Raw genomic sequence first — 27,943 nt, 5'->3', positions numbered from 1 at the left:
GACAAAGGGGAACCACACCAGGGCAAAGGCATCCTCCTTCGCTTGTCCCTGTGCTAATTTCAGTTTATTGGCTAACTTTTCTAGTTGGGCGGTTTCCCACCCATTTTGGTACCAGTAGCCCATGTTCGCTCCTGATAGGTCCTTCCAGTGTCTAGTTATGGTGCATACAAAACAATATGGCTAATCTGACCACACAACCCTGCCCTCAAACACAAACAAACAAGCCGCACTGCAACCAACTGAATGCAACCAACCAGGCTCCTGACCCCCTAATCTCTTGCAGTGCCAATAAAAATAAATAAATTTACAAATAAAGAACCTTCTGGCGTGGTGCTGAGACAATACCCTACCCAAACGCTATGCAATTGAACAAAAGAACGTTACCCTCCCATCTCTCTCCCTCCCCATCTCTCCCTGCCACAACTGCATTATGTCTACGACGATAGTGTCTCACACAAAACATAAACGAACTGACTATGGAGATGTAATATGTACCATACTTTTCCGTCTATAAGACACCCACTTGTGTAAGAACCCCCCCTCCATTTTGGGGAACTGAATTTTAAGAAAATGAGGGGAGAGGGCCCAAAGTTGTTGAGCCTCTCCCCCTACGCAGCTGCGGGCAGGAAACGCTCCCTGGATCGTTTCCTGTGCCCAGCGGCATCGGGTGAATTTGTGTGCCATCCCGTTTGCAGGAGCGCAACTTCCCCCAATGCCGTCGCACACAGGAAACGATCCAAGGAGTGCTTCCTGTGCACAGCGGCATCGGGTGGATTTGCACTCCTGTCAAAGAGCTGCCTGGCGGCGCGGCGCTTCTCCCCTCCCCACCCCCGCCATACCACTATCCGTGTATTGGACGACCCCAGTCCCCCCCCCCATGATTCAGGTTACACACTCCGCTAACCCAGAAATAGTGTTTCAGGTTAAGAACTTTGCTTCAGGATAAGAACAGAAATCAGGCTCCGGCGGCACGGCAGCAGCAGGAGGCCCCATTAGCTAAAGTGGTGCTTCAGGTTAAGAACAGTTTCAGGTTAAGAAGAGACCTCTTGAACGAATTAAGTACTTAACCCGAGGTACCACTGTACTTAGGCCGTTTGTTCATCTGGCTCAATGTTGTCTACATTGAATGCCGCCAATACTCCAGAGTTTCATGAAGGAGTCTTTACCTCCAGTCCTGGAGATTAAATCTTAGACCTTCTACACGTAAAAGCTCTACCACTGGGACTGCGTACACAACTCTAAGATTTTCTTTCTTGGAGAGTGTGCACAGTTTGTTTACAAGCCACACATCTCTCCTTCAAATGTTGCAGAGTTCTCTTGGAACACACAGTGGATGAGTATTAAGCCCGTCTGCTGCACATGACTTGGCCTTTAGGAGGTGAAAGAATGTTTAGCCATCATCACCATAAAATCCCCCGAGTCCTTTAAAATCAAGGACCAAGCCAGCACTGTTTTAAGCCAGTTCTGTCAAACAGTAAAGACAAACATCCAATTAAACACAAATACAGTCATATCTTGGGTTACAGATGCTTCAGGTTGCGTTTTTTCAGGTTGCGGACCGCCGAAACCTGGAAGTACCGGAATGGGTTATTTCCAGGTTTCGGTGGTTGCACATGCGCAGAAGCGCTGAATCGCAACCCGCGCCTGCGCAGGCGCGGGTTGCGAACGCTGCGGGTTGTGAACGTGCATCCCGCACGGATCAGGTTCGTAACTCAAGCGTCCACTGTACCTCTTAACTGAAAGAAGAAGAAAAATGAGGGTGAAAATGTTGTTAAGCCTTGTGCAAGGCGAGAGAGAGAAGAAGTTATATTTTAAGCATTATACCTAGGACGGGACTGGACATGGCCATAAAATGGATAGCAAATTCCCACCTGTGGGACATTTTACTAAAAAGCCAGCCAGCCAGCCTGCCTGCCTGCCTGCCTGCCTGCCAAGCAAAACAACTTCCCTGCTTGTCAGCTAGAAGTCATCTCCTTTACCAAAATGATTTCAATGAACTGGATATAATAATTGGGAACTAACCTTGCCAGAAAAAAAGTTTGAAGACATTTCTGAATAGTTGCACGTTCCCGTTTCATCATTTGCTGTATTGGAAGCATTTTAAATATATAAAATGTACTTACCATTTGTTGATGAGCTGTTTGTGTGTCTGTTCACACAAATCCATGAACCTGTTAACTTATACCCTGGTATAGGAATACTTAATCTGGGAGTGTTTGTGCATCCAAGTGGCTATTGCACTTTTGTTGCTAGTAGTTTAAAAATCCCAGTACTGTCTTGCTTACTTAGGTGAATAAGCAAAAAGCAACACGTGCCAATATAAATTAATCTAATTTAACAAAATGGTGGATAAAGAGTAAATATAGAGGAAAGTAAATTAGTGAAGGGTTGGGTAGGGAGTGGACAAACCTAGGGACTTTTCCCTGTCTCCCAAACATAGGGAGGGGAAAAATGTCTAATGAGGGCCAAAGACAAGTGACTTTCAGATGCATTATAATACTTTTTATTATGTATATAAACTTAAGAAATGCTTTTAAAATGTAAAGTACCACGAACAAAAAATATTTTTATTTGTACTGGGTTTTCTAAAAAAGAAAAATGTGATACCCACAGAATTAAGGATTAAATGTGTATTTCCAGGAACACTGAGAAAATCACTAAGCCTTTATAAAGGTAAAGGTACCCCTGCCCGTACAGGCCAGTCATGTCCGACTCTAGGGTTGTGCGCCCATCTCACTTAAGAGGCCGGGGGCCAGCGCTGTCCAAAGACACTTCCGGGTCACGTGGCCAGCGTGACGAAGCTGCTCTGGCGAGCCGGCTAGACTACTACTACACTAAACTAAAATCCTTCAGAAATAAAATGAAAGTCTTGTAAAGAGTATAAAAATTTAATTAACCTGTGGATCCATGAGACCAGAGTACAAGTTCTACTGAGTTACAGTCGTTTTTGTGCTCTTAAGTTATTTAAGCAATTTTGGTCAGCAAAGTACTGAGAATGTAATGTGAATACTTCTTCACATTCCTGCCAGGAAAAACGTTTCTTTTAAGCATGCTAAAGCACATCTGGTTCTTCAAGTCCAAAAGGTAAAAAAGAAACTGAAATTACATGACTCGTAGTTTATTTTCTTTTTTTAAAAAAAAGTAAAAATGGATAGTTAATGTCAAAGTCATACCATTCCTGTTAAAAACTGGCATCTTGCCTAGGTAAGGCCTGCAACACGTTTGCCCCTTTGCAATGTTTGATCTGGCTTTACATATATGAGAGGGGAAGGGAGTGAACTAAATACTTGCTGGTGAGATCACTTAAAAGAAAATCCAGATTAAAACAAGTATTCTTCTATTGACTGAGTTCTCATGCTCTCTCTTGCTCTTTGAGCCTTATAATAAGCCCAATTTTGTCAATACTCTCATATTTTGAAACGTTTCCTGCGCTGAAGGAGCTCAACTTAACCCCTAAAATAATGTTTACCTTCAAAAACCTAAAGCATCTTTTATTAATTTCAGGCGCCCTTTCACAAAGTGGTTTAAATAAATCAATAAAAATCTACTATCTGTTTTAGAAAGCTGTTCTCTGTGCATTTGGATACCTCTTAAGATACTCATGACCAAATTCTGCATGATAGTTCTTGAAGCCAAGGAAGGGGTTTTCATCTATGTTTGGATACAACTGAAAGCCATTTTGAATCAAGATGGCGGACTGCACCTTACAAAACCACACTGATTTTAACCACTGATTTGAAAAGCACAGTGATATTTGGGTTTCCTAGAATTTCCAAGCAATTCCAGGTATGAGGCTATGAGTGTACAATAAAACAGAAAAAACAAGCAACCCTTTGTTTTTAAGGAGGTTTCCCTATTGCATAAGAAGCCCCTCTGGAAAAAGCCAAGAGCCAATGCATTGCCTGTCAGTTCGTTTTCAGGACCCATGACTGCAGAGATTCATGGATGACGACTGAATTACTTAACTATTTTTTTCCACCCATAAGGCCATTTGCTTGTTGTTTTTCTGATTTGTTTTTGACCACTCACTTATTCAGAGTGGAACGCTATCATGAATTAGTTCAGCATGTACTCTATTCCCCAATAGCACATATCTCAAAAAATGTTTAAAAATAATTAGTCTTGCCTTACATATATAAGTTCACTAAGTTCTAAATACTCAGAAATAATTAATCATTCTATTGGTAAAGCTGCAAGTACAAAATTTATTTTAAAAGTATATTTATATAGGTCACTAAGCTTTTCATGGTTTGTGGCATTCAGATTTCTTTACATTAAAACATACAATAGCTTGTTTTTCTAACTGATTCATGCCAGGAATAGGTAATGTCTGCTACACTTTCAGCCCTGTCTGAAGGTTTATACCCACCCACACCCCTTCCAATAAAATGTCATATATGTTAGGGCGGTATGTCGAAAATGGCAGAATTTTCTAAAATTATTTAAAACGTCCGGGAAACCCTGGGCATATGCCAGCCCATGCAACCAGTGTTGCTTCTTTGGCAAATTTCCCCCTAAATATTTCACTTTCTGAAATATGGCAACCCTGATATATGTAAGTAAGGCTGTCATTATGCAGCCCCCACTAAGAGCTGGTTTTGCATGAAGTCAGGATGAGGTGGCGAAGCAAAATAGAAGGCAGTTTTCACAACAGCAGTGCCATGGCATGGGAGCCAGAGGGGAGGGAAGTTTGAGGAAAGCAGGGAGGAAGCAAAACGAGAGGAAATGCTGGTTTAAAACAATGGCAGAGGTTTGAGTAAAGTACCGCCATACAATGGAATATTTGAGGGCTCTGCATTCTTTGTCTCTCTCACGTGAGGAAGCTGAGGAATGGAAGTGGGAGAAGTTTGAAGGGTAGACACTGGAAGCAAAAAAAAGTAGGTGATTCAAACAACGGCAGAAGTTTGAGTAAAGCACGGATGGAGGTTCACTGAGAGTGAAAGTGTGGCAAGAGGGAATGAAGAGGAAATGGACATTTTAAATGAGAGCAGAGGTTTGAGTAAAGTAGAGGTGGAGAAAAAATGACAGGGGGAAAGTGGTGATTTTAAAACAAGTGGTAGAGTTCACTGAGTAGAGTGAACAAGGGGTGATACTGAGGGGGAAATTTTAAAACAAGGTTTGCCTATAGAAAGTAGGGAGTTCGGAAAGGCTCTGCTATGTTAGCTTTTTAGTACTAGCTTCTGCGTTTCATCCATCTCAGCTATTCTCTTTGCTAAAATTGTTTTCAACAACAACAAACCCTCAGTGTCGCTGCATCCCTGCTTTACTTAAACTTCTGCCACTGTTTTAAAGCACATTTTTCATCTAAGTGTCTCTCCACCCCCACTTTACTCAAACACTTTTATTGTTTGAGTACAGTGAGAACGGAGGAAGACTGGGGGGGGGGGGAGTGGCTGTTTAAAACTCCCCCACTTCCATTCTTCCACTGCTTCATGTGAGAGAAATACAGGATACAGAGCCCTTAAATGTTCCATAGCAGCTTCTCAGAATTTATTTCACTGCTGGTAGGTACCATGCATTGTCTTCAACATCTTAATGATTCAGTGTAGTCATTTAGAAGATATATTAGTCCTAGAGCTGCAGCAATAAAACTGCAATAAAACTTTTGCAAAGCTAGGCAGGGTCCAGCATGGTTTCAAACTGGATGAGGAACCGTGTGTTGAGATTCCTGCACTGCAGGGGGTTAACTACATGACCCTCGGGGTCCTTTCCAACTCTATGATTCTACAATTTTATTAATACACAAGTACCCATATACGCGGGTGGCGCTGTGGGTTAAACCACAGAGCCTAGGACTTGCCGATCAGAAGGTCGGCAGTTCGAATCCCCGCAACCGGGTGAGCTCCCGTTGCTCGGTCTCTGCTCCTGCCAACCTAGCAGTTCGAAAGCATGCCAAAGTGCAAATAGATAAATAGGTACCGCTTCAGTGGGAAAGTAAATGGCATTTCCCTGCACTGCTCTGGTTCACCAGAAGCGGCTTAGTCATGCTGGCCACATGACCCGGAAGCTGTACGCCGGCTCCCTCGGCCAATAAAGCAAGATGAGCGCCGCAACCCCAGAGTCGTCCGTGACTGTACCTAATGGTCAGGGGTCCCTTTACCTTAGCCTTTATCTTTAAACATATACGTACAACATCCACCACCTGATCTTAACATTTGCTAACTGAACAAACTGGTAGGCTTACTCTTAAGCGTCTATTCATCCTAATGACACAGCAACACTTTTTCAGCATGGTGTGTGTACAGAAAAGGGCTGCTGAATACGAGAGAGGACGAAGCATAGAAATGGGGATGGTCTGTGTACAAAAGAGTTGGGAAAAGGAGGAAGTAGAAAAAGGTGTTGAAGAAGGTGAAAATGGTGTGTATGGCCAAAGCAGGATGCACAACAGGTGAGGGGAGAATGCATGAAAAGTGATGTGTGATCTGTGTGCAAGAAAGAGTTGAGAAAAGGGAGGAGGAGGGGAAGGGTAGAAGGAAACAATAATAGCATTTCTTGCCTACATGCTACATGTTTCGAAAACAAATAACTTGTGAATTCCACAATACAGCACAAAAGCCAAGGACATACCCACACTTGCTTTGCCTGCGCAATATCTGTACTATGTACAGCTAAATTTAGAAACTAAAGCCGTCTTCACCTAATTTGTTGCATTTGCTGTTGCGCAAGTAACAGTCCATTTCCAAATTTTCACTAAGAGAAGATAAAGGATTTCTCATGGTGAAAATATACAACAGTTCTCTATTTATTGTTACCATTACCTTTATTATTTATTCCAAAACTGATTTATTTATAATATAGCTCCAAGCAAATATTTTCTCAGTGATGATAATAATAATAATAATAGTAATAGTAATGATAATAATAATAATAATAATAATAATAATAATAATAATAATATAATATTTATTTATTTATTTATTCCCCATTCATCTGGCTGGGTTTCCCCAGCCACTCTGGGTGGTTCCCAACAGAATATTAAAACCACGATAAAACATCAAACATTTAAAAACTTCCCTAAACAACATGTTTGTTTTCCTTCATTAAAAACTGGAGTTATATCCTCTGTTTTGCTAGCTTTTCTTCTTTCTTAACCAACTGTATTCATAGTTACAATGTCTGCTATTTAGCAGGAATTGTAAAGGAGTGCAATTTTAAAGAATGTTGCAGGCGAGAAAAAAGATTGGGCTTGCTACCTTGCCCCCCAACACTGTTCCCAAGAACTCAGATTTTCCTGTCAAAGTTCAGTCAAAATGAGCAAATAAGTTAAAACATAATTAATCTACACATAACATATATGTGGTTCATCTGTTCATGATTAAATGGATTTTCTCTTCCACTGTTCCTCTCTCACTCAAACACCTGTGCAATCAGATTACGTTACCTCACTCTCTCATGGTCAGCACGATGGATCTTCTAAGGTCTTACAATTCATTTAATAGTAGAAGAGGTCAGAAAGGAGTTCTTAAGCCTAAGGGAGGGTTTGGAATATTTCCAGAAATGCTTATACAAGAGAACGAGAGAAGGGATTTAGAGTCTCTGTCCCATGATGCCGGAATTGCTTGACACTCTGAAGCAGGAAGGAAATGGAGGATGAAGTGTTTTGGCAAATTTCAAAAAACAGAGAGGGAATAGCTGGAAGAAGCAAAAATAAATAGGGTGCAAAGTGTACATGGCAGGCGTTTTATGGGAGAAAATGAAAACTGGTGTTCCTATCAAGCATCCGACTGAATTTCTCTGTTAGGGTCCAGACTCTAAACCCCAAACTATGCCCCCCATGATCTCAGTCCAATATATCATAAAACAACAGGCAGTGAACACTATGTATGGGTTTTTCCCCAGTCTGTTATACCTACCTTCACATTTCTGAGTTGCTTCGTTCTGTTTGTGACCAGCAGGGCATTTGCACTCATACGATCCAACTGTATTGATGCAATTTCCCCCTTGGCAGATTCCAGGGATTGCCTGACATTCATCAACATCTGCAAATAAAATATGCATTTTCAATACCCTAAATGAAAATAAACCTTGTGTGAATGCTAATACAATGTACACTAATGTGTTTTCTTGCTGAGGGCAATGATAATGTGGAATCTCCATCTCCAGACGATGGGATTAGTTACCTCTATGCTCATCAGTATTCCACAAATCCTGAAACCTCAAAGGTCCCTGCGATCTAGTGCTGCTGGGCTCCCAAACCCAGCCCACTCGGCCCGGCCGGACTGGCTGGATTTCAAATCAATCACCTGGTGAGAAAGCCTCACCAAACCCCAGCGGCCGGCCTGGGAATTCCCCAAACTGCTGGCCATTTGTCCCAAGCATTGCTCCCTGGGTGATGGGAGTCATCTGCAATGGGCCATAACAGCTGCCCACCCTTTGACTGGGTAAGTAGCCATTTCTGGAGCGTTTTAAAAGTTTATTTCATTTTTATTTAAGAACTTCTGTAACTTCTGCATCTGCTGAGTATGGAGAAGCTACCATCTTATTTTAGATGGACCCATTTTGCGTCTACACTATTAAATTTCCACATTACAAGGAATTATTCTATTTAAAACCAACCAACGAACAAAAACAATTCTAGTTCCAGAAACCTGAAGACACATACATTGCAAGCAATAAGAATTTGAAAGACTTTACAATGTAGACATCTAGCTAAACATAGTTTATTATAACCATTGATTGCCAAACTTCAGTTGTAACTAAATTTGCAGAAGTGTTTATACTTTACTGCTGAAACTATGCTGAGTTTATTTAGAAATAAACAGCCTCCATAATGCATAGAATAGAGTTGATGTAAAGCCATGTAGACTCCTGCATGTCCTTCCTATTTTTAGTCCTTACCATTTTTTTAGTTTTTGGTTTACAATATAAGCTGTTCAAGAGGAACAACACTTATAATGAGGGTACATTAGATCAATTTTCTTTCTAATAAAAAATGACTTATGCATTCAAGTAGTCTAGAACTTTGTTGTCTGAAAAAGCTCAATGACTCTGCAGACATTCTTCAATAGAGAGGCCAGATTTTTGTCTGTCTGGATGGCAGGTGCAATGGTGACCAATCTTTCCACCCAGAACCCCACGACACAGGCACTTACGTTTCTTTTTCATTTCAGCAGTGCTAATTCAGCACATTAAAAATCCTCAACACATCCCGCACCTATATACAGATTTTAGCATGTTTAAATGGCACATTAAGAATTTTGCAGACTGTAATCATTATTATTACTTATTGAATTTATATATCACCCCATACCCACAGGTTCACAGACTGTTGATGATGCCTTTAAGAAACTGTATTTTTATGGGAGAAATCTAAATGTAACAAGATGGTGCTGTTTCAAACACTATCAAGTTAATTGTGTGAAAGGGTGAGACTGGACTTCTATTCCTAAATGACGCCAGATACAGTTATACCTCATGTCGCGTTAGGTTCATGTTGCATCTTTTCAGCTTGCAAATGCAGCAAACCCAGAAGTGTATATTTCCAGGTTTCGCCATGCGCTCACACGCAGAAGCATTCTGCATGCTTCATACATGCACAGAAGCGCTCTATCACGCTCCCGCTTGGGCAGAATCACCACTCTAGTTGTGGACACTTTGGGGTGTGAACAGCACCCCAGAACGGATCGTGTCCGCAACTAGAGGTACCACTGTACACTGTATTGGGGTACCATTGACAGTTTTCCAGGAGGAAGGTAAACTGATGAGCCAAAAATATTACTATGGAACACATAAGGTTTCAGTTGTGACACTTGGCTACATAATTCAACTTTCATACATTTCAGTAGAAATTCCACTCAAATATATTGGTCTGTAGTTATAGGCCAATGAAATTTTGGGATTCCAGTGAGAACCTGGCGACTGGTTGGAGGGTCTGACTGGAGAGAATAAAAGGGCAGACTCAGCATTTTTTAAGGGGCTTCGGAAGACTGTGAAGATGTGTGTTGAAGAAAAAGAGACAAGTCTGAGAGTTTGGAACGGAAAGCTCTTGTTGCCAGGGGAAACAATCAGTGTCCATAGGGGGCTTAGGAAGTGAGGAAGGAAGAAGGAGGACCCAATGCTTTAAAGCTGAAATCAATGAAAGCCCAAGCTAAGAAGGTCTGCAAGGACAGAGGAAGTCTCCCACCAAAGTCCTTTGGAAAAGCCAATGGGAGCAGTGGCAGACTTTGGGCTCTCAAATTTCAGTGGTGCCCTGTGCGACGCTAATTTGGTACACCCTGCCTCTTGTGCTCCGTTCTATAGAATTGTTGTGGTTCCCCTTGCAGTGCGGTGCCCAGTTCTGCCACATTGGTTGTGCCACCCTAAAACCACCTCTGATGTCATGACAGTGGTACCTTGGGTTAAGTACTTAATTCGTTCCGGAGGTCCGTACTTAACCTGAAACTGTTCTTAACCTGAAGCACCACTTTAGCTAATGGGGCCTCCTGCTGCCGCCGCACCGCCAGAGCACGATTTCTGTTCACATCCTGAAGCAAAGTTCTTAACCCGAGGTAATATTTCTGGGTTAGCAGAGTCTGTAACCTGAAGCGTATGTAACCCAAGGTAGCACTGTATTATATTTCAGTATGTTAGCTTGAAAGAAAAAAACAGCAAGAAGACTTCAGGTGATCAGCCAGTGATTTAACAGAGCTGGGGCTTAAAAGGGTAATTGGCCAGTGATATGGTATAAGGATACCAACTAGAGCAAGCTTCTCTTTAAGACAATAATTACATTAAGACAACAAATACAAAATGACAATAGGTTGGGCAGGAGGAAGTGCTGGGGGGAAATGTGTAATGTACTCTACCTCTTCGTCAAAATTTTCTCCTGTGAATTTTTTCAACCAATCTTCATCAGTTAATGGGGAAAGAATTTGTCTTCAAAAATTATCAAGGGGGAGAGGATATTTTGGTAAATTTCTCATGGGCAGGGTGAAGGAATTTGTTATGCTTCTGTTACTTCTGAGGTGACCAAAGGGTACTTTGTGAGTGCCCTTTCTTTGATTCAACAAATCATCTCACTAATAGCTATGGAGTATCTGGGGTTCCTGTGTTTTAAAGCCCAGGGCAAGACGTCATAAGGTAACTCATCCCATGGGGCTTTTTCAGATTAGGAAGCATGGAGTGGCAGGAAGGCAGCAGAGTGCAAGAGAAATCTTTACTGGAAGGCAAAATGCATATACCACCCTTGGCCACCTTGAAACAATAAGGTAAGCTCAAAAATGGAAAATTCTAAAGTGCTCTGAGAATAAGGCAAAAAAAGTGAAGGAGAGAAAAGTTTTGAGACACTGGAGGGCAGATTTCAGCACTGCAATTATTCGCCCAAAGTTAAGTCCCACCAGACACGTGGTATTAGTAACCACCTCAGTATTCCCAATAGCCTCTTTCAGTTCTTAGCTGTAAGGTACAGGGTTTGACCTTTAGCCTTCTGCTTCAATGTACACTCAATGCATGGAGGCATTCAGTATAAGTAGACCTTTTATCTGCCAATGTTGCTTATTCAAATGCAGCCAACTGTGTCAGCAGAGCAGTAGCTAATATTAACAATTTACAGATGTTGTAAGTAGCAAATTAATGTGCAAACAGCAATATATGAATTCTCTGGTGGCCACTACTTCTACAAAGAGTGTCTCTGTTTGACTCCTTCACAAGAGAATGTTTCACAGCTAAATGAGTTGCAGATATTAAATTATTAAATAATTAATTGCTCTACTAGCAGGAAACAAAAATAGGCTAGGTTTTCCTCTCTCCCTGCAGTGAAAACATTTTAGTATTTAAGAAACTTTATTAATCATTATCAGCTTTAGTTCGATTTGTGGTTAAAAAAAAAAACAAGGAAGGGGGGGAAAAGACAGCAACTTGCATTATGTTAAACTGTTCTGTGGAAAAGAAATCAGGAAGTGAAATATGAATGGAGCCTTGCTACATCAGCAACTGAAGTTAGAGAAGCTATTGATATTTACATATGTACATAAATTAGGTCTGAAATTTGGTTGGACACATCACAGTCTTACACAGTGAGGTTCTGAACTAGCCAAATGAAAGCACATATCAAGTTGATTTCAGTGGTTTCATAGGGCCACAGGTTAGAAGCCACATTGGTTTCCATCTCTGTAAATAGCTCTTATTATATTTTTCATGCCTCGCTTCATTTTTCATATTGAAAAGGGCTTGTAGATCTTTTGGTTCAGCAGAATACTAAGATGAAATCAAAATATTATTGTGACCATTTATAGGTGGGAGACACCGACAGCAGGAGAGTCTGTCAGATATGACATTGTTCTGCCCACCTCCATGAATGTTGTGGTTCCCACTATGCCACCCTATGGTCTAGCAAACCCCACTTCACCAGAATCAACTTGAGTCCTTTCCAGGGATATAGAAACATAGGTTTCAGACATGAGTATTTCCCACCTCTGCCTGGATTCCAACATGTGCTCATGAGAACTCAAAATTCCATGGCTACTGAACATGTTTCTTCTGCACTAGGCTGTTAGTTGCTTTTTAAAAAGTGTAACATATTTGTTAACATCAGTGTTTCCCTAACATATGCTGATACCTCCCGCTTCTCATTCTCAGTGGCCTCATTTTGCCTACATTCTTGTCAGCACTCACCACCTGAGTCTGCTATTAGAACAAGTGGTTCTAGCCAATCATGTGGGCAGAAATATTCACAATCCTAGTGGCATAAGATGGACTTGTAAGGAAGTAAAGCTTGAGTTCAGTTAATACATATTTACAGTGCCCTTTTACTGTAGATAAGGCAGGACTAACATCTGTTGTTTTCATCCCAAATTGAGTGTTTCTATAATCTTACAATGTCTAACCAGATGTGTTCTTAGAGCGATGTTTCACATCAGGGTAGTCTCTGCTGGAATTGCTTCTCATCTGTTTCTAAGTTGATTATAAATGTGTACTAATTACTACAGATATGTCAAACGGTCATCTCTTCCAGCTTGTCCTCTCCCCTAGACAGGTACAAGAGAGGAAACAAAATGTTTGGTTTAAAGCATACTTTAAACCAGCGGTTCTCAACCTGTGGGTCCCCAGATGTTGTTGGACTAGAACTCCCATCATCCCTGAGCTCTGGCCTTTCTAGCTAGAGGTGATGGGAGTTGTAGTTCAACAACATCTGGGGACCCACAGGTTGAGAAAGGCTGCTTTAAACCTTTCAACTTTAAAGCCCACTTTACTGTTTATAGCTACATGCGTAGTCGGGCTTTTTGCTTTTTGTATTGAAGAGCAGCTCTGCCATACCACATCAGAAGCAGCCACTGAAACTAAGTGAAGCTCCCACTGCAAAGCAACATGCTTCTCAGCAGATAAAGTGATATCTGTCAATGTAACTTTCTCCTCCTCTAGTTATCTTGTGGCTAAAAAAAAAAAAAAAGGCATGTATCTCCTTCCTTGGAGGTTTTTAAGCAGAGGTTGGATGGCCATCTGTCACATTTGATCTAGTTGTAATCTAGACTAGGTGACCCCTGGGGTCTCTTCCAATTCTACAATTCTGTGTGTATATGTCTGTGTTCTCTCTCTCTTTCTTCCGTTCTCACACACCACTTGTCTCCTGCCTCTCCAGAATGAAGTGCTCAAGAAAGCTAATCAAAAAACAATCCATCTAAAAAATTCCAGTAGAATGCAAACAATCCAGTAATACCTAAATCCAATAATATAGAATGTAAACAGCTAAGACTAAATGCCTGTCTAAATAAACAGGTCTTCAACAGGCAGCTAAAACCTAACATAGCTAGGGCTAGATAGATCTCCCAAGGCAGGAAGGTTCCACATCTCAGAAGCTTTCCTACCAGATGTACCTCACTTACAACCAGGACATGTAGGAAGGCCTCTTTGTATGACCTCATAGATTGGGGAGGGTCACCAAATAAGTTTATCCTCCCTTTTGGTTACAAGGCAGCTCACGATCTAAACTCTTCTAAAAGCCACATGAAAACAAAACTCAAGCCAGCATCAGAGGCCAGCAGCAGAACCATACACATCAGGGAAGGCCACAAGCCAATATGCAGAATCTCATTCAAGATCATCAGATTTCTTTAAACTTAGGAACATACATTGTTTGGAAGAAGCATGCAAAGGGAATCACACTTGCAAGGAAGATGGGCTTTTACCCTACACTTAAAACAGGGGGCCTATCAAAGTGATGGGCACAGGAAAGCTTGTGTGAAAGGGCCTGTGCAAAGATCAGGATGCTACCACAGGCCTAGATGGAAGAGGAACAGAAAACAGTGGTACCCTTAGAACCCTTTGTCCTAGTGAGGACGATGGCTTGGACATGGCAGTTGTTTTCTGCCACTATTTCCATGGTGCCATTGTTCTAGACAGGAAAAACAAACCCATATAATCTCTCAAAGTAAAAAGCAGAAGATATGAGTTATGTGCCATAAAGCACACCAAGCAAGAGAAAGAACATCTGGACATGGACATGAAATCTATATTTTCGAATTAAAAGTCAGGAGGTGTACAACAACATAATTCTCTCAGTTGTTCGGTTCAATGGCAAAGCGTGTTCTCACTAAAGGAGAGCACGTGTTGCGGATGGGGCCAGGCAAAGCACCCCGTTGTTGCCAGGCAGGATAGATTGAAGGGGCCTGGCTTGGATTGGTGGTTGGTGTTGCTGAGGTAAATTTGATGTTGCCAATTTGGGGGTGGGAACAGAGGTTATTTAAACAAGGTTCACAGCAAGCTGCTTTCTCTTTCGCTGTGGGCACCGGATCACCCGCCCTTCCTCCCTTGTTTGGGCTTGTGCTTTGACCTTGCTATGCCTGTCATGGGGTCGTCTGCCTTGGTGCGGGGGCCTGGTAGGAATTTTTTCGTTTGGCTGATTAGCGTGTGCCATTTGGTTTTTGCCTACTGCGTAGCAAATCGTCACAACTTGTAAGGTTGGCGGTTAGGCATTGGTTTAAATTGGTTGGTGGAGGGGTATAGATTGGCTGTGCCTGCGCCTCCAATGCTGCTGCTGCAAGGGAATTCCGTTAAAGGAATTCAGGGGCTTACCATCCTTTCGTCCAAACCCCTGGAATCGGGTTTGGGCCGCGTAAGCCCCTGGGAGCATGCGGGGAGAAGCTGAGGGTCTGTGCCGCAGCTCCAGTTATCCCTGATCTTGTTCCTCCACACTGGCTTTCGCTGGAATCCGGGAGTCAGTGCTGTTCCCCAAGGCGGGGGGGGGGGGGGACAGATAGTCATAACCAATGCCTAAGCAACCACTCACAATTTGTATGTTTAATAAAGTTGTGGCCAAAATTATGCCAAAAACCTTAAACAAAAATTTATGTGTGATGTGTGAGTTATTGGGGTAGGGGTGTTTTGGGGGACCTCAGCATGCAAATCAGGAAAACTGATAATGGCTGTCAAATAGTTCCATATAATACCTTTATGGGATTGTTCTGAGGATGCACAAAATGTGATTTATAGAATCATAGAATCATAGAGTTGGAAGAGACCACAAGGGCCATCGAGTCCAACCCCCTGCCAAGCAGGAAACACCATCAAAACACTCCTGACATATGGTTGTCAAGCCTCTGCTTAAAGACCTCCAAAGGAGGAGACTCCACCACACTCCTTGGCAGCAAATTCCACTGTCGAACAGCTCTTACTGTCAGGAAGTTCTTCCTAATGTTTAGGTGGAATCTTCTTTCTTGTAGTTTGGATCCATTGCTCTGTGTCCGCTTCTCTGGAGCAGCAGAAAACAACCTTTCTCCCTCCTCTATGTGACATCCTTTTTCTTTCATTTGGTTGGAAGACATAGCAATTCCGTCTGGATCTCAAATAGGGAATCTTTTCTGATTATGACTTGAAAATGGGATTCTCCATTATCTTCCTTAAGGGTTGTGGGTTCAAGCTCCACATTGGGTGAAAGATTTCTGCAGTGCAGGCAGGTGGACTAGATGATCCTTACAGCTCTTTAACTCCACAATTCTATGGTCTGAATAAAGGCCACACATAATCAGTTCCTGTGTTTCTCTGTTAGTTAACAAAGGGAACACAGTACTGTGTGCAGGAAAGCAAATTCAATCCATGTTTGAAATTGGCCTTTGTGTCTGGCTTAATAAGAATTATGGATATTCAGCACTTTTCAGGATCTGTCCCTTGTCAAAAGTCTGATGTTATCTTTATGCCTTTGATATTTTGCTTCTCTCTGAAATGATTTGACAGTACAAGCTTCTCAGCAGCCAAGTTCCTAATTCATGTTGAGCGAAGCACATTCAGAACGCCATAAGAAGCAATTGTGAAATTACACAGTGTAAAAAAGAAAATGGTTGTTTTAAATGCGCATTGTTCACAGGCAAAATACCCACACTGTTTTCAATTTCCACAGTGTAATTCTGCAACAATGTCAACTGTTCATTGCACAGTTTAAGGATATTTGTCATGCTCAGTTAACCAGCAGCCAAAGCCGTGAAGTGCCGAAAAACATTCTCAAGGGCACTGAAGCTACAGAGCCAAGTGAATCCTTGGCATACTTCTAATCATTTCTCTCCATAAACTACAGGAATCATAAGCATCAGAGAAAAGATACTCATATAGTGAGCATACCCCTGAAAACCTCCAAGCCTGACACACAGTCTGTAAACTTCCACCCATTTCCTATAAAATGCACTTTAAGAATTTTATTGCCTATTTGCAATCGGCAAACTGCTATCTCCTGCCCCAAGGGGGGCGGTGGAGCTACCTTCACATAGAAGAAGGCAGAAGTAGCAAGCTCTCCTGGGTCCCACCAGAACGGCTTTTCCCGACCAGGAACCAGGACTGAGACTAACAGTTCCAGAATCCCCCAAGTCTTTCTTTCCCTTCCTATGAAGAAAATCCCTGGGCACACGTGGGGACTCAGAGGCATTTTGGGAAATGGATGGGGAAAGTGTGAGGCTGCTTGGGGCCTCTGCTTCTCTTTCCAGGCAGCCCATCCACTTCAGCAGACACCAAGGGAGGTGTACAGAAGTGCCTTGGCAGCACACTGGGAACCCCAATCCTAGACGCAGGAAGGCTAAACAAACTCTTCTATGAGTTCTGACAGTGCGTACTACCATTAAGGAAGGCTGGACAGAGCAAAAAATGCAGTCCTAAAACCTTTTAAAAACACCACATACTTTGTTTCCCACATTCAGCTTCTTTCATACACTTTTGTATACATGAATAAAAAATTAAACAATTGTCCAGCAGCACCTTAGAGACCAACTAAGTTTGTTCTGGCTATAAGGTGCTACTGGACAATTTTTTAATTTATTTCGACTGTGTCAGACCAACATGGTTACCTACCTGAATCTACTTTTGTAAACAGTTACACCTCTTGTGCATGCCAGTATATAAGTTTGCATATATTCTCTCAAAAAATATACCAATTTTCCTGCATTAAAAATTGTAGTTTTGTAAGATAGTAGCAAACAGCGATGTGTGTATTTCATGTCTGTGCATCAATGTCTTTGAGAGCGTTCTGCTGGTTCAAAGAACACACGCGAAGCCTGAGGCCCATATGGCTGCATTACATAAAATAAAAGCTGTTTACACTGTTGTGTTCCTACTGCAAGATCTGCAAAGAAAGTTTTATTCACGTTCATCCATGCCATTGCCTTCTGAGTCACATGAACAATTGTTCTGTTATTGCACTACTTTCTTGGGTGCGAGGCCATGAGCCCAATTCTTCTACCTGACCTATGGAAGTCTATTGAAACATTGTGTTTTTCTTTTGCAGCCTAAGCCTAAGCCTATGGCACTTTCAGTGAGACTTTCCCAATCTAGTGTCTTCCAGATATTTTTTGAACTACAACTCCCATGATTCCTCATCATTGGCCATGCTGGCTAGGGCTGATGGGAGTTATATGCCAAAGACATCTGGAGGGAACCAGGATGCAGAAGGCTGTTCTAAGGAGAAGGAAGGATATATTTACTACTGGTTACTACAGGAAATTACTACTGGTTACTTTTTTTCCACTCATTCCACATTAGATTCGATCCAATGGAATAAAATGGGCGCATATGTCTGACTGATGTAGAACGACCTATTGTTATATTAATTCACCTTAGAAAGCAAAAGATCAATGTCTCAATCCACTGAGCAGAAATTATGTCACTTACTCATTTTGTACAAGGACAAATAGGCTGCTTTGTTAAGGCTGCCAATTTTAGAACCGGTCCCTATAATGAGGATTTCTACATGACTCTCAGATTTTAGTGTCAGCCCCGTAATTGCATTAATTACATACTCAGTGCCTATAGGGACAAAAACCTTTGAAGTACATTTTCTTAATAACTATAATAACCCTCACAATTTTCAAGAAAATGTACTTTAAAGTTTGCCTGGCGAAGGCCGGGAGTAAAAATGGACATTTCTCCTATATTTCACAATTCAGTATGTTGTGAACAAGTTACAACTCTGGGGGTGGGGAGGAGGGAAGTTGCTCTCACCCTGTAATGGGTTTAGGGGTTGCTCGTGCGTAAGTTGCCGCCACTCCTGGCTAGGTTACCTGGTTAACCCTTTCTGACTGAGCAGCCTCCAGCATTGTGACTGTCTCAGCTGCTGGCAGAATCCGTCAGTGGGCGTTTCTTAAACCTTTTCCAGCATAAAAGTTGTTTGGCGCCAAGTCTCCTCCTACTCTCCCTGCGCAGAAGTCTTCTGCACAGGGAGGGTGTGGGCAGCGGAGTACCCGTACTCTCTCCACTGGTCTCCAGCGAAGAGTCTTGGAGCCTACTCCCCGATTCCCCCACCTGCCCCCCTTCTCCACTGGTGTTACGCTGATTTCCTTCCCCAGCAGATGGGCTGCATCTCTCCCTACTGGGACCCTCTCCTGCATCCCTTTGGAGCCTTCCCTCCGCCTCTAGCTCCGATGGCAGTTCCCTGACACACCCCTTTCTAGGAAACCCCACATTTCACTTTGGGAACCACTCATTCATTTGTTTTAACAAAATGCTGTTTGTTCAAAGGTGACAGGGCCTTGATTATGTACAGGGGCAGCAACAGTCACCAAAGGAGAACACCACTCAGCACATGGCAGCACTGCTGCAGACTCGGGTGGCATAGGGTAGGGCAGCAATGAGGTCAGGCCAGTAGGGCACACTAGCAGAAGTGCCAGATTGGGTGTCCAAACCACCCTGCTCTCTTTGCTGCCCTTACCTGCCCCCTCACTGTCCCATGGTGACAGTAGCTGCTGGGAGGCAGAGACTATTGCGGCCGCCCTCTCCACCAGCTGCTCTTGTGCAGGGGAAATTATAGACACTAACAGACATGGTATATACAGTGGAACCTCGTGTTACAGACGGGATCCATTCCAGAGGCCCGTCCGTAACACAGAACTGACGCAAGCTGAAGCACCGCTTCTGCGGATGCGAGAGCGGCAAAACCCAGAATTAACCTGTTCTGGTTCTTCCAGGTTGCCGCAGGGCGCAACACGAAAACATGTAACCTGAAGCAGACACAACATGAAGTATGACTGTATAATGGTTATCCCAAGAAAGGGAAAATGCATCTATTGCGGTACATAAGACTCTATCTCAATGAGTAAATGGAATTGTTTTCACTCTTGTGTTTCATGCACAGTCTGTGGGTCTAATTCATTCTTCCACAAACACATTGGTTTCATTATTATATCAATGCAGCCTAACAAATATCTTGACACTTACAGAAATGCTTTATATTTTGAATATACTCTCACTTTCTCTCTCTCTCTGTATATATATATATGAGAAAGGAGGGAAGAAACATCTGGCTTCAATCAATTGCTCAGATGTACTCTACAGTAGGAAAACATTTAAATTGCAGTAACTAATGTAACACAAATGGCTTACCTTGACATGCGCCAGTGCGGATGTTGGGGATGAAACCACGGCGGCAGGGCTGAGGCTGAGCAGGGCACATCTCACAAGGATGGCCCCATGCACGTCCAATGGTTGCGCAACACAGTGTCTTCGTGCAAACAATGCCAGTCAGCTGGCCTTGACACATCTGGTTGCTGACCTGAGTGAAACAAGGGCCTGTTCTGTAATCTGGAAATTAAGAGGAAACATTTTAATGCCTGAGGAGTGCCTCCACCTCCACATCTATAAACAGAGCAACTTTTCAGTTTACTTCACTTATCTGATGCAGTAATATGTTCCATTTGAAAGCTTGCAACATAATGAACCATTTTTTCTCTGAAGGGCCATGGCATGTTGTGACTTTCTTTAAAATAAAAAATGAACAAATTCGCTCTATCCCACTAGGGATTTAAATTCCTTGAACTCTTAGTGTACCTTGTCTATATTTTCAGTTAAAAGGAGGGATTGTTAAAGATATCTATCAAACACTATCCACATATGAATGACAGTGAGGGTGTCATGAGGCTTGCACAAATTTTGATCAGAGTGCTGCTTTGATATCATGACCTGGCAGGACACTGAGAAAATGGAAGAGGATCCCAGTGAGGGTGTAGCTACTGGGACAAGCTGAAGATGGGGAATGGGAGGCTGGGGCTAGGGAGGTCTCCTCAATGAACAATAGAGGATGTTGAAGAGACAGCCAGCAGTTCACAGGGGCCAGAGGAAACAGACATGAACCAGAACCAGGGGTGTCCCCTTCTCCATGAACATGACAGGCTCTGAGGCTCCAGGAAAAGTGGGGAATATACCTTAAGAGTCTGAGGTAGATGAGAAAACACAGCCCAGTTTACTAGTTGATCAGGTGAAGATCAGGTGACTTGTTAGGTCTGGGAGGTTTGTGGTCACTCAGCTTGATTAGGCTCAGAGCAGGTGATGATCACATGCTTTGTTAAGGAGAGAGATGGCCCTTGCAAATTGCCCTGATCAAAGGACAGTTTGCACCTGGAGATGGACAGGAGGCAAGGTGTGCTTAACATGCCCCCAACCATGGGGGAAACTAGCTAACCAATTCTTTCTCTTACACAAACACACACACACACACACACACACTTTTACCCTGCCAGAGTTCTCAACATGTGCCAATTTCAAAAATGTCGGTTGGGGACACCCTGATGCTACAGTAGAGGCATCTGTTGGGGAAGATTCAGGGGAAAACAATTGGCACACCTTCTTGCCCATTCTCCAGCACTAATTGTTCCTTCCCAAAGGTGCCTTGCAATGAAGAAAGGAGTGCAACAATGTCATTACACACAGCTATAATGCAACAAAGCCAAAAATGGCCCCTTCCTTTCAGCAAAAGAAATGGCGAGCCTGCAGGTTACATTAAAGTTTTGCATTCAATCTCTTAATGTCCAAGCCTCTTGCAATACAGGCCACTATAAAAAAACAGTATTGTATAACAAAACACCACCCTTTATCCAGAGAACACAGAGCAGTTTAAAGTATAAAATACAAAAATACATGATAACACCCCACCCCCGACCAATAACCCCACCGCAGCACCCAAAGGCTTGCGTGATAGGCAAGACATGGTGGATAATGATGCTGAAACCAGCAACAGACAAGCCCAGGTTGAAATACATATAATTTCTTTATGTATCAACAAGTCAGAGAGGATTCAGTGGACTGTTTGGAAAACAGGTCATACAAGGACAGGCTAAATGTCTAAGGAAAAAATTAATATAGCTAAGATTCAAATAAACGTATCATCCTAAATATGTCAAATAAGAGTATGCATTTCTTTACCTTGGTAACTAATGGAGGGATTTTAAAAGTTGGTTTCAAATGCAGCAAATTTATGCCGAGTACTGGAAAAGGTTCCTTATCTTGCAACTTTCCATCTGGATTCTGCACCCACACCAGGGTTCGATTTAGTTCAGTGTGGCATAGTATCCCTGCTATAAATCTTTTGGTGAGATGCTTGATCTCCCTACTAGAAACATATACATGCTGGCACAGGGACAGCCAACATGCTTGTGCAGCTTGCCATTTCGTACCGCAATGGTGAGCAAAGATGGAACATTATCACAAAGCTTTCGGCCTGTTTTGCATGTTCATGATATCTGCCCAATTGCAGTGTTTGTGTCAGTCTGAATAACTTCTGCTTTGTTCTGCACACTGCCGCCTATGTCTGGAGAGGCCCACTACTAAATGCTGGAAGTCCAGGAGGGATTCTTATTACATCTATGCTCTACGAGTCCGAATAGCTTCTTTCACACCGAAGAACAAACTGTGCATGTAAAAGTTGACGGAAACGCCGCCTCTAACTTCTGGACTTTAAGCAGAAATGAGTAGTTACTTCATTTTGTTTGGGCTATACACCCTGTTAATCTTCCTCCTATCGCAATTATTTCACTAGTTACAGAGCAATTCAAAGCCCCCTTGCGACGGATGTGTAGGTGTACGTTGGATTGGCCCTAAGTGCCCCTTCTGTCTTTTCCGCCAGCCTCCTCCTGCCCACTACCTGCAAAGTAGCGCCAATGCCACTCTGCTAGAGCAGAGCACCTTCACGAAGCCAGGCAAAGTTCTGCCAACAGGATCTCTACTGGGTGGCAGCCAGAAAAAGTACTGTAGCAGGGCTTTCCCAGAAGAAGCTGATCAGGGCTGAGATCTGTTGGATTCTAAGCCTGCCCCACTGCCATCATACAATGGAATTGGCATTGCCTGCCTTCTGCCCTGGCTTTTGGAATGGCAGAGCTGCAGTGGTAGTTCCATCACGCCATTAAGGTACTGCCGAGCTAGGAGGGAGTATGAGAGCCAGTGTGGTGTAATAGTTAAGAGCGGTAGACTCGTAATCTGGTGAACCGGGTTCACGTCTCCGCTCCTCCACATGCAGCTGCTGGGTGACCTTGGGCTAGTCACACTTCTTTGAAGTCTCTCAGCCCCACTCACCTCACAGAGTATTTGCTGTGGGGGAGGAAGGGAAAGGAGAATGTTAGCCGCTTTGAGACTCCTTTGGGTAGTGATAAAGCGGGATATCAAATCCAAGTTCTTCTTCTCTTCTTTGCAGTGGCTCCCAAACTTGGGACTCCATCTGTTTTTGGACTTCAATTCCCATCATCCCTGACCACTGGTCTTGCTAGCTAGGGGTGATGTGGCCTGTAGTCCAAAAACAGCTGGAGACACAAGCTTGGGAAACCATGGGTTTTAAAGGAAGACTTGCATCAGCCAATGCCTATAGGATTTTTAATATCTTCATGCCCCTTTTCCTTTGGGTTGCTCAAAGACGTTTACATGAAGTTCAGTAGGAGATTGTCCATCAAGGTGCTAACTTGGCTCTCTGGGCTTTAACAAAAGTATCCATATCATGCTATGATCAAACCATGCTATGGATCAGCTCCACTCTAAGGGACAACCACTTTCTAAGGAATGCCTGATACTACAGTGGGATGCTTTTATTTTTCCTTTTAGAACTACCTTCCAAGTCATTAATTTCTATGTTAAGGCTGAAGGATTTCACAAGTCCCAACACATGGTGATGTATTCATGATGGTATCCTGGACACGTCACCAGTGTATCAGGCCTACAAGTCCACAATTACATGGATCTGAAATATTTCCGTAGACACATATCCCCGGTGGCATTTCAAACCAACCTATGCAAGGCTGATAAAATGATTTATTGCCATGGTGCATAGGAAAACAACCTGGCACATTGCTGAAGGCATTCCACGCTTAGGCTGACGACACTTTTTTCCTTACACCTAATTAAATTAAACATAAAATTAACATAAACAAAAATTAACTTCATATTTTCCTTGTGCGCAGACAAGTGTCATGTTAGGAGTTTCACAATTTGTTTTTGCCCCACTGTTGCTATGGGAACAATTCTATCAAAAGGCACTGATGGAACACATGTTACAAATTATAGTTTGCTTAGCAAATCTTATGCCTTGATGAGAGTAGGCAACCTGCTTTTCACATGTAGTTGCTACGTTTTTCTCTGTCTCTGAAAACTGTCATCTCCAGAATGGCATGACTTAGAACATGGAGAATGTCAAAATAGCTATAATACAACAATTATCCATCTCTCTGTGTGTACACACATATATTTTCGCCTATTGATTGATTGATATTTATTACGGCCATTGGCCCGTCACACGACAATTTCCCATACCAACATATATATACTTAAACCTCCAAAACTAAAACAGCCAAACCTTACAAAAAAACAAGACAAGAACCAAAGCAAAACAAAAACAAAAGATCAACATCATACATTACAATAAATTTGCAAAACATAAACATCGCCCTCTGCTCATAAATTAATAAGAGACATCAATGGTGATATCATCTAATTACATCCTAAAACAAAGATCATGGTTTAAAAGGGTTATCCGAGCCGCACAGGAGTCCGTTTTTCTTTTTTAGGGATAGGACGCTGATCAAAAATCTGGCAACCGTGAGTGATCTTAGGGGGGTCTTCATCGTTTAGTAGATATCTCAGTTTGGCTTCATTCGAATCATCGGCGATTCCCTTTAAAAATTGAGCAAGAAACTTGCTCCTGGCCGATGAGGTTTTGTTTTTTCCGATTGATTGATTATATTTTCGCCTACCTTATGGTACTTTTTCAGCATCTTTCATTTGTATTTTAAAACAACAGCCAGATCCTAAGACTGGATGTAACAAAAGTTACACCAATGCAATGTCACAAAACTTACACCAAGCTCCAAAATACACAAGCTAAGGAGTAAGCCTTATTGAGCACAATTGAATTAACTTCTGAGATTGTGCTGCAGATCTTATATCAGCAATGTTAGGCTGGCATGGCACTAATGCAAATATTTGGGATCAGCAGGTAACAGCATTTCCATAGTTTGTTCACCCCCACAAAGTCCCCTTCCATTCTTAGGCTCCGCACAATTATAATCCCATGCACTAGGAGAGCAAGACTAGCACAAGACTAGACAAGCATTGCTCAGATGGCTTGCAACAATGAACAATTACAACAGAATAAAATATACTAAAATACCCCCCCAAAAATCAAGAAAAATACATAAACTACACATTAAAAATCTATTTTAAATCAGAGCTAGAGATCATGAGTAAAAAGTGACACAATAAAAATGAAAACAAAAGACAGCCTGAGAGGGGGCTGCCCATGCTTCACGGGGCAAGATGGTGCAGCCACTGAAAAGGTCCCAGCTTTTGGCATCATCAACCATGCCTCTGATCTAGGTGGGGCAAGAGATGGGTTTCCACTCTAGGTAGGGCACAGAGAGCCCAATACTTAGTGAAGCGATCATAGTATCACTTAAGCAAACACCCTGATTTAGCCCTCATTCCACTAACCCACAAATCAGACTTTTATAGGGTTCATGTAAATATTGCCTTTGTGTTCCCAAAGAACATGTTTCATTTCTGTATATAATTCTTCAAAACATAAGCATCTGCCAATATGCTTTATGTTCTGGCCTACTGTTGTACAAAACAGACTATTAAAACGTCAAACTGTGCAGAAGCTGCAAATAAATACATTAATGATCATCTCAAACATTTTCTTCCAATAGTTTAATGGCCATTAATGAAAAACCTATTCTTTTTAAAATAATGCATCACAGCCAAAACAAAGAGGTTGCCATGAGGCTTTAGCTGTTTACATTAGATAGTCATGTACTGATTTAGACCAGATAAAAATAAAAAGCATTTTTACAATGTTATTCAGCAAGCTGGGAATAATACAGTGCAGGTGGGAAATGAGAGCCAGTCTCTTCAGTTGGGGGAGGATAATTAAAGTGGTCATTTTTCCTAGAAAATTAACTCTGCTTAGAATAAGATAAGTCTCACAAAGGAAAGATCAAATGCTTTTCTACAATCCTCTACTCAAATCATGCTAGGACTGATGTATGCTACCACTACACCATTTCATATTTTCTAATTGTGTGCTTTCTCTTCCATCTAGGCTGAGTGCATATGGAATTTGACAGGTGTTCCACTGCCATAGTAGCAGAACATTTCTGAATCCAGGGTTAAGATTGCTAACTTAATCTAGCTGCTCACTGGGAGCGGCCACTGAGACCATATAACACCAGTCCTGACCTAAATTGGCTCCCAGTACGTTTCCGAGCACAATTCAAAGTGTTGGCGTTGACCTTTAAAGCTCTAAATGGCCTCTGCCCAGTATACCTGAAGGAGCGTCTCCAGCCCCATCGTTCAGCCCGGACACTAACGTCCAGCTCTGAGGGCCTTCTGGCAGTTCCCCCACTGTGAGAAGTGAAGTTACAGGGAACCAGGCAGAGGGCCTTCTCAGTAGTGACACCTGCCCTGTGGAATGCCTTCCCTTCAGATGTCAAGGAAATAAACAACTTTCTGACTTTTAGAAGACATCTGAAGGGAGCTCTGTTTAGGGAAGCTTTTAATGTTTAATGCTGTATTGTGTTTTCAATATTGTGTTGGGAGCTGCCCAGAGTGGCTGGGGAAACCCAGCCAGATGGGCAGATTATTGTTGTTGTTGTTGTTGTTGTTGTTGTTGTTGTTGTTGTTGTTGTTGTTGCTTGTGCTCCCACATATATGCTAAGTAGCAGCCTTGACTTTCGCTTTAATGCTTGTGTAAAACAAAGAACATAGGAAACTGCCTTATAAGAAGTCAGACCATTGCTCCATCTAGGTCGGTATTGTCTGCACTGATGGGATCCTCCAGACTGGGGACATTCAAAGCCCTACTGGAGATGCCAGAAACTGAACCTTGGATGTTGTACCAGCCCTCTCCCTTCATCCCTTCCGTTCTGGAGAAGGCGCTTTGAAAGCAAAACACCCCAGGTTCAATTCCCAACATCTCTAGGCTCAGCTGCAAAAGGCCCTGTCAGAAATGCTGAAGAGCTGTGAAATAAAAAATGTAAGGTCTTACATATATAATAAATGTTCATAAATGTACTAACCAAGCATGTACATAGATATGTGGACCACAGGTCTGAAGCAGCACAGGAAGACCGTCCTGAAACCATTTTGACTCCCAAACTGACCAAATGTTTTCTCTGCAAGGAGGGAGGGGGTAACGGAACCTTCCCATTGTCTCAGGAATTGGGTAATCACAATTTCAAAGGAATGGGCAGACTACCAGGAAAGGCAATCAGATAAGGCATTATCAGATAACCTGGCAGACAGGAAAAACATCAACATTCAAATTTCTGTTGTAGACCACCTTTTCTGTGATGTAGGTATGATGTTTGTGGGGGGTGGTCTTGGGTTACACCCCTTCTGGGATGTATGTATGATGTATGGAGGGGTGATCTTTAGCTCTAGGGCAGGGAATTTAAAATGTCTATACAGTATAAGGGCAGGCACACCTTTGTTCTGGGTCCTCCTCCGTCTTCCTGCGTGTGAGGGGAGCACCCTGTTGCAACAGTTTAATAAAGATCAGGCTTACTAGCTGCTTTGCTTCTCAATAGTCTCTGATTGGCCTCTGTTATTTTCTCCTACCAATAGGGAACCCACGTAAGGACTCTTGGATACTCCATAAGGGAAAAAGGGCAGATTTTGTTTACAACAGCTGCTGCCAGCCAATGTAATAATAATAATAATTTATTATTTGTACCCTGCCCATCTGGCTGGGTCTCCCCAGCCACTCTGGGCGGCTTCCATAGAAACCAAAAATACAGTAAAATATCACAGATTAAAAACTTCCCTGAACAGGGCTGCCTTAAGATGTCTTCTAAATGTCAGGTAGTTATTTATCGCTTTGACATCTGATGGGAGGGCGTTCCACAGGGCGGGTGCCACTACCGAGAAGGCCCTCTGCCTGGTTCCCTGTAGCTTTGCTTCTCGCAATGAGGGAACCGCCAGAAGGCCCTCGGCGCTGGACCTCAGCGTCCGGGCAGAACGTAGGAAACAGTGAGGCAGGTGGACCAACAGGAGCAACCAGTGAGGGAGGGGTTAGCAATAGAAACTGCACTCCAACACAGGCTTTGCACACAGGGGAACTGCAGAGGCAGCAAGTAACAAAAAACACTTATTGAGCAGTGCAGCAGTAGAGGAAAATCTTGAAGGGCTGGGGTTTTGTTTTGTTTTCAAAGCAAGTGTGCTACAAATGCACAAAGGAAATTAAAAACATAAAGATGCTAAAAAAATTGCCTTAGTACTTATGGGCATAGCCTTCATGCGCTTT

The 27,943-nt window shown here is 42.6% G+C and overlaps 1 protein-coding gene across 1 annotated transcript in view; it reads right to left on the bottom strand.

Annotated features, from left to right (window-relative positions):
* FBN2 (fibrillin 2) overlaps positions 1-27,943 on the bottom strand; it is a 143,424-nt gene that overhangs the window by 92,345 nt on the left and 23,136 nt on the right. The window contains exons 6-7 of the mRNA XM_083464365.1: positions 19,771-19,968; positions 7,854-7,979 (exon numbers count right to left, since the gene is read on the bottom strand). Of these exons, the coding sequence (XP_083320491.1) occupies positions 7,854-7,979; positions 19,771-19,968 (324 nt within the window). The remainder of the gene's footprint in view (positions 1-7,853; positions 7,980-19,770; positions 19,969-27,943) is intronic.

This window comes from Podarcis liolepis, assembly GCF_965112155.1.
Source record: "Podarcis liolepis genome assembly, chromosome: 11".
In the NCBI taxonomy this organism is placed as follows: Eukaryota; Metazoa; Chordata; class Lepidosauria; order Squamata; family Lacertidae; genus Podarcis; species Podarcis liolepis.
The sequence above is the reverse complement of the archived record's forward strand: the minus strand, read 5'-3'. Positions and strand labels throughout refer to the sequence as shown.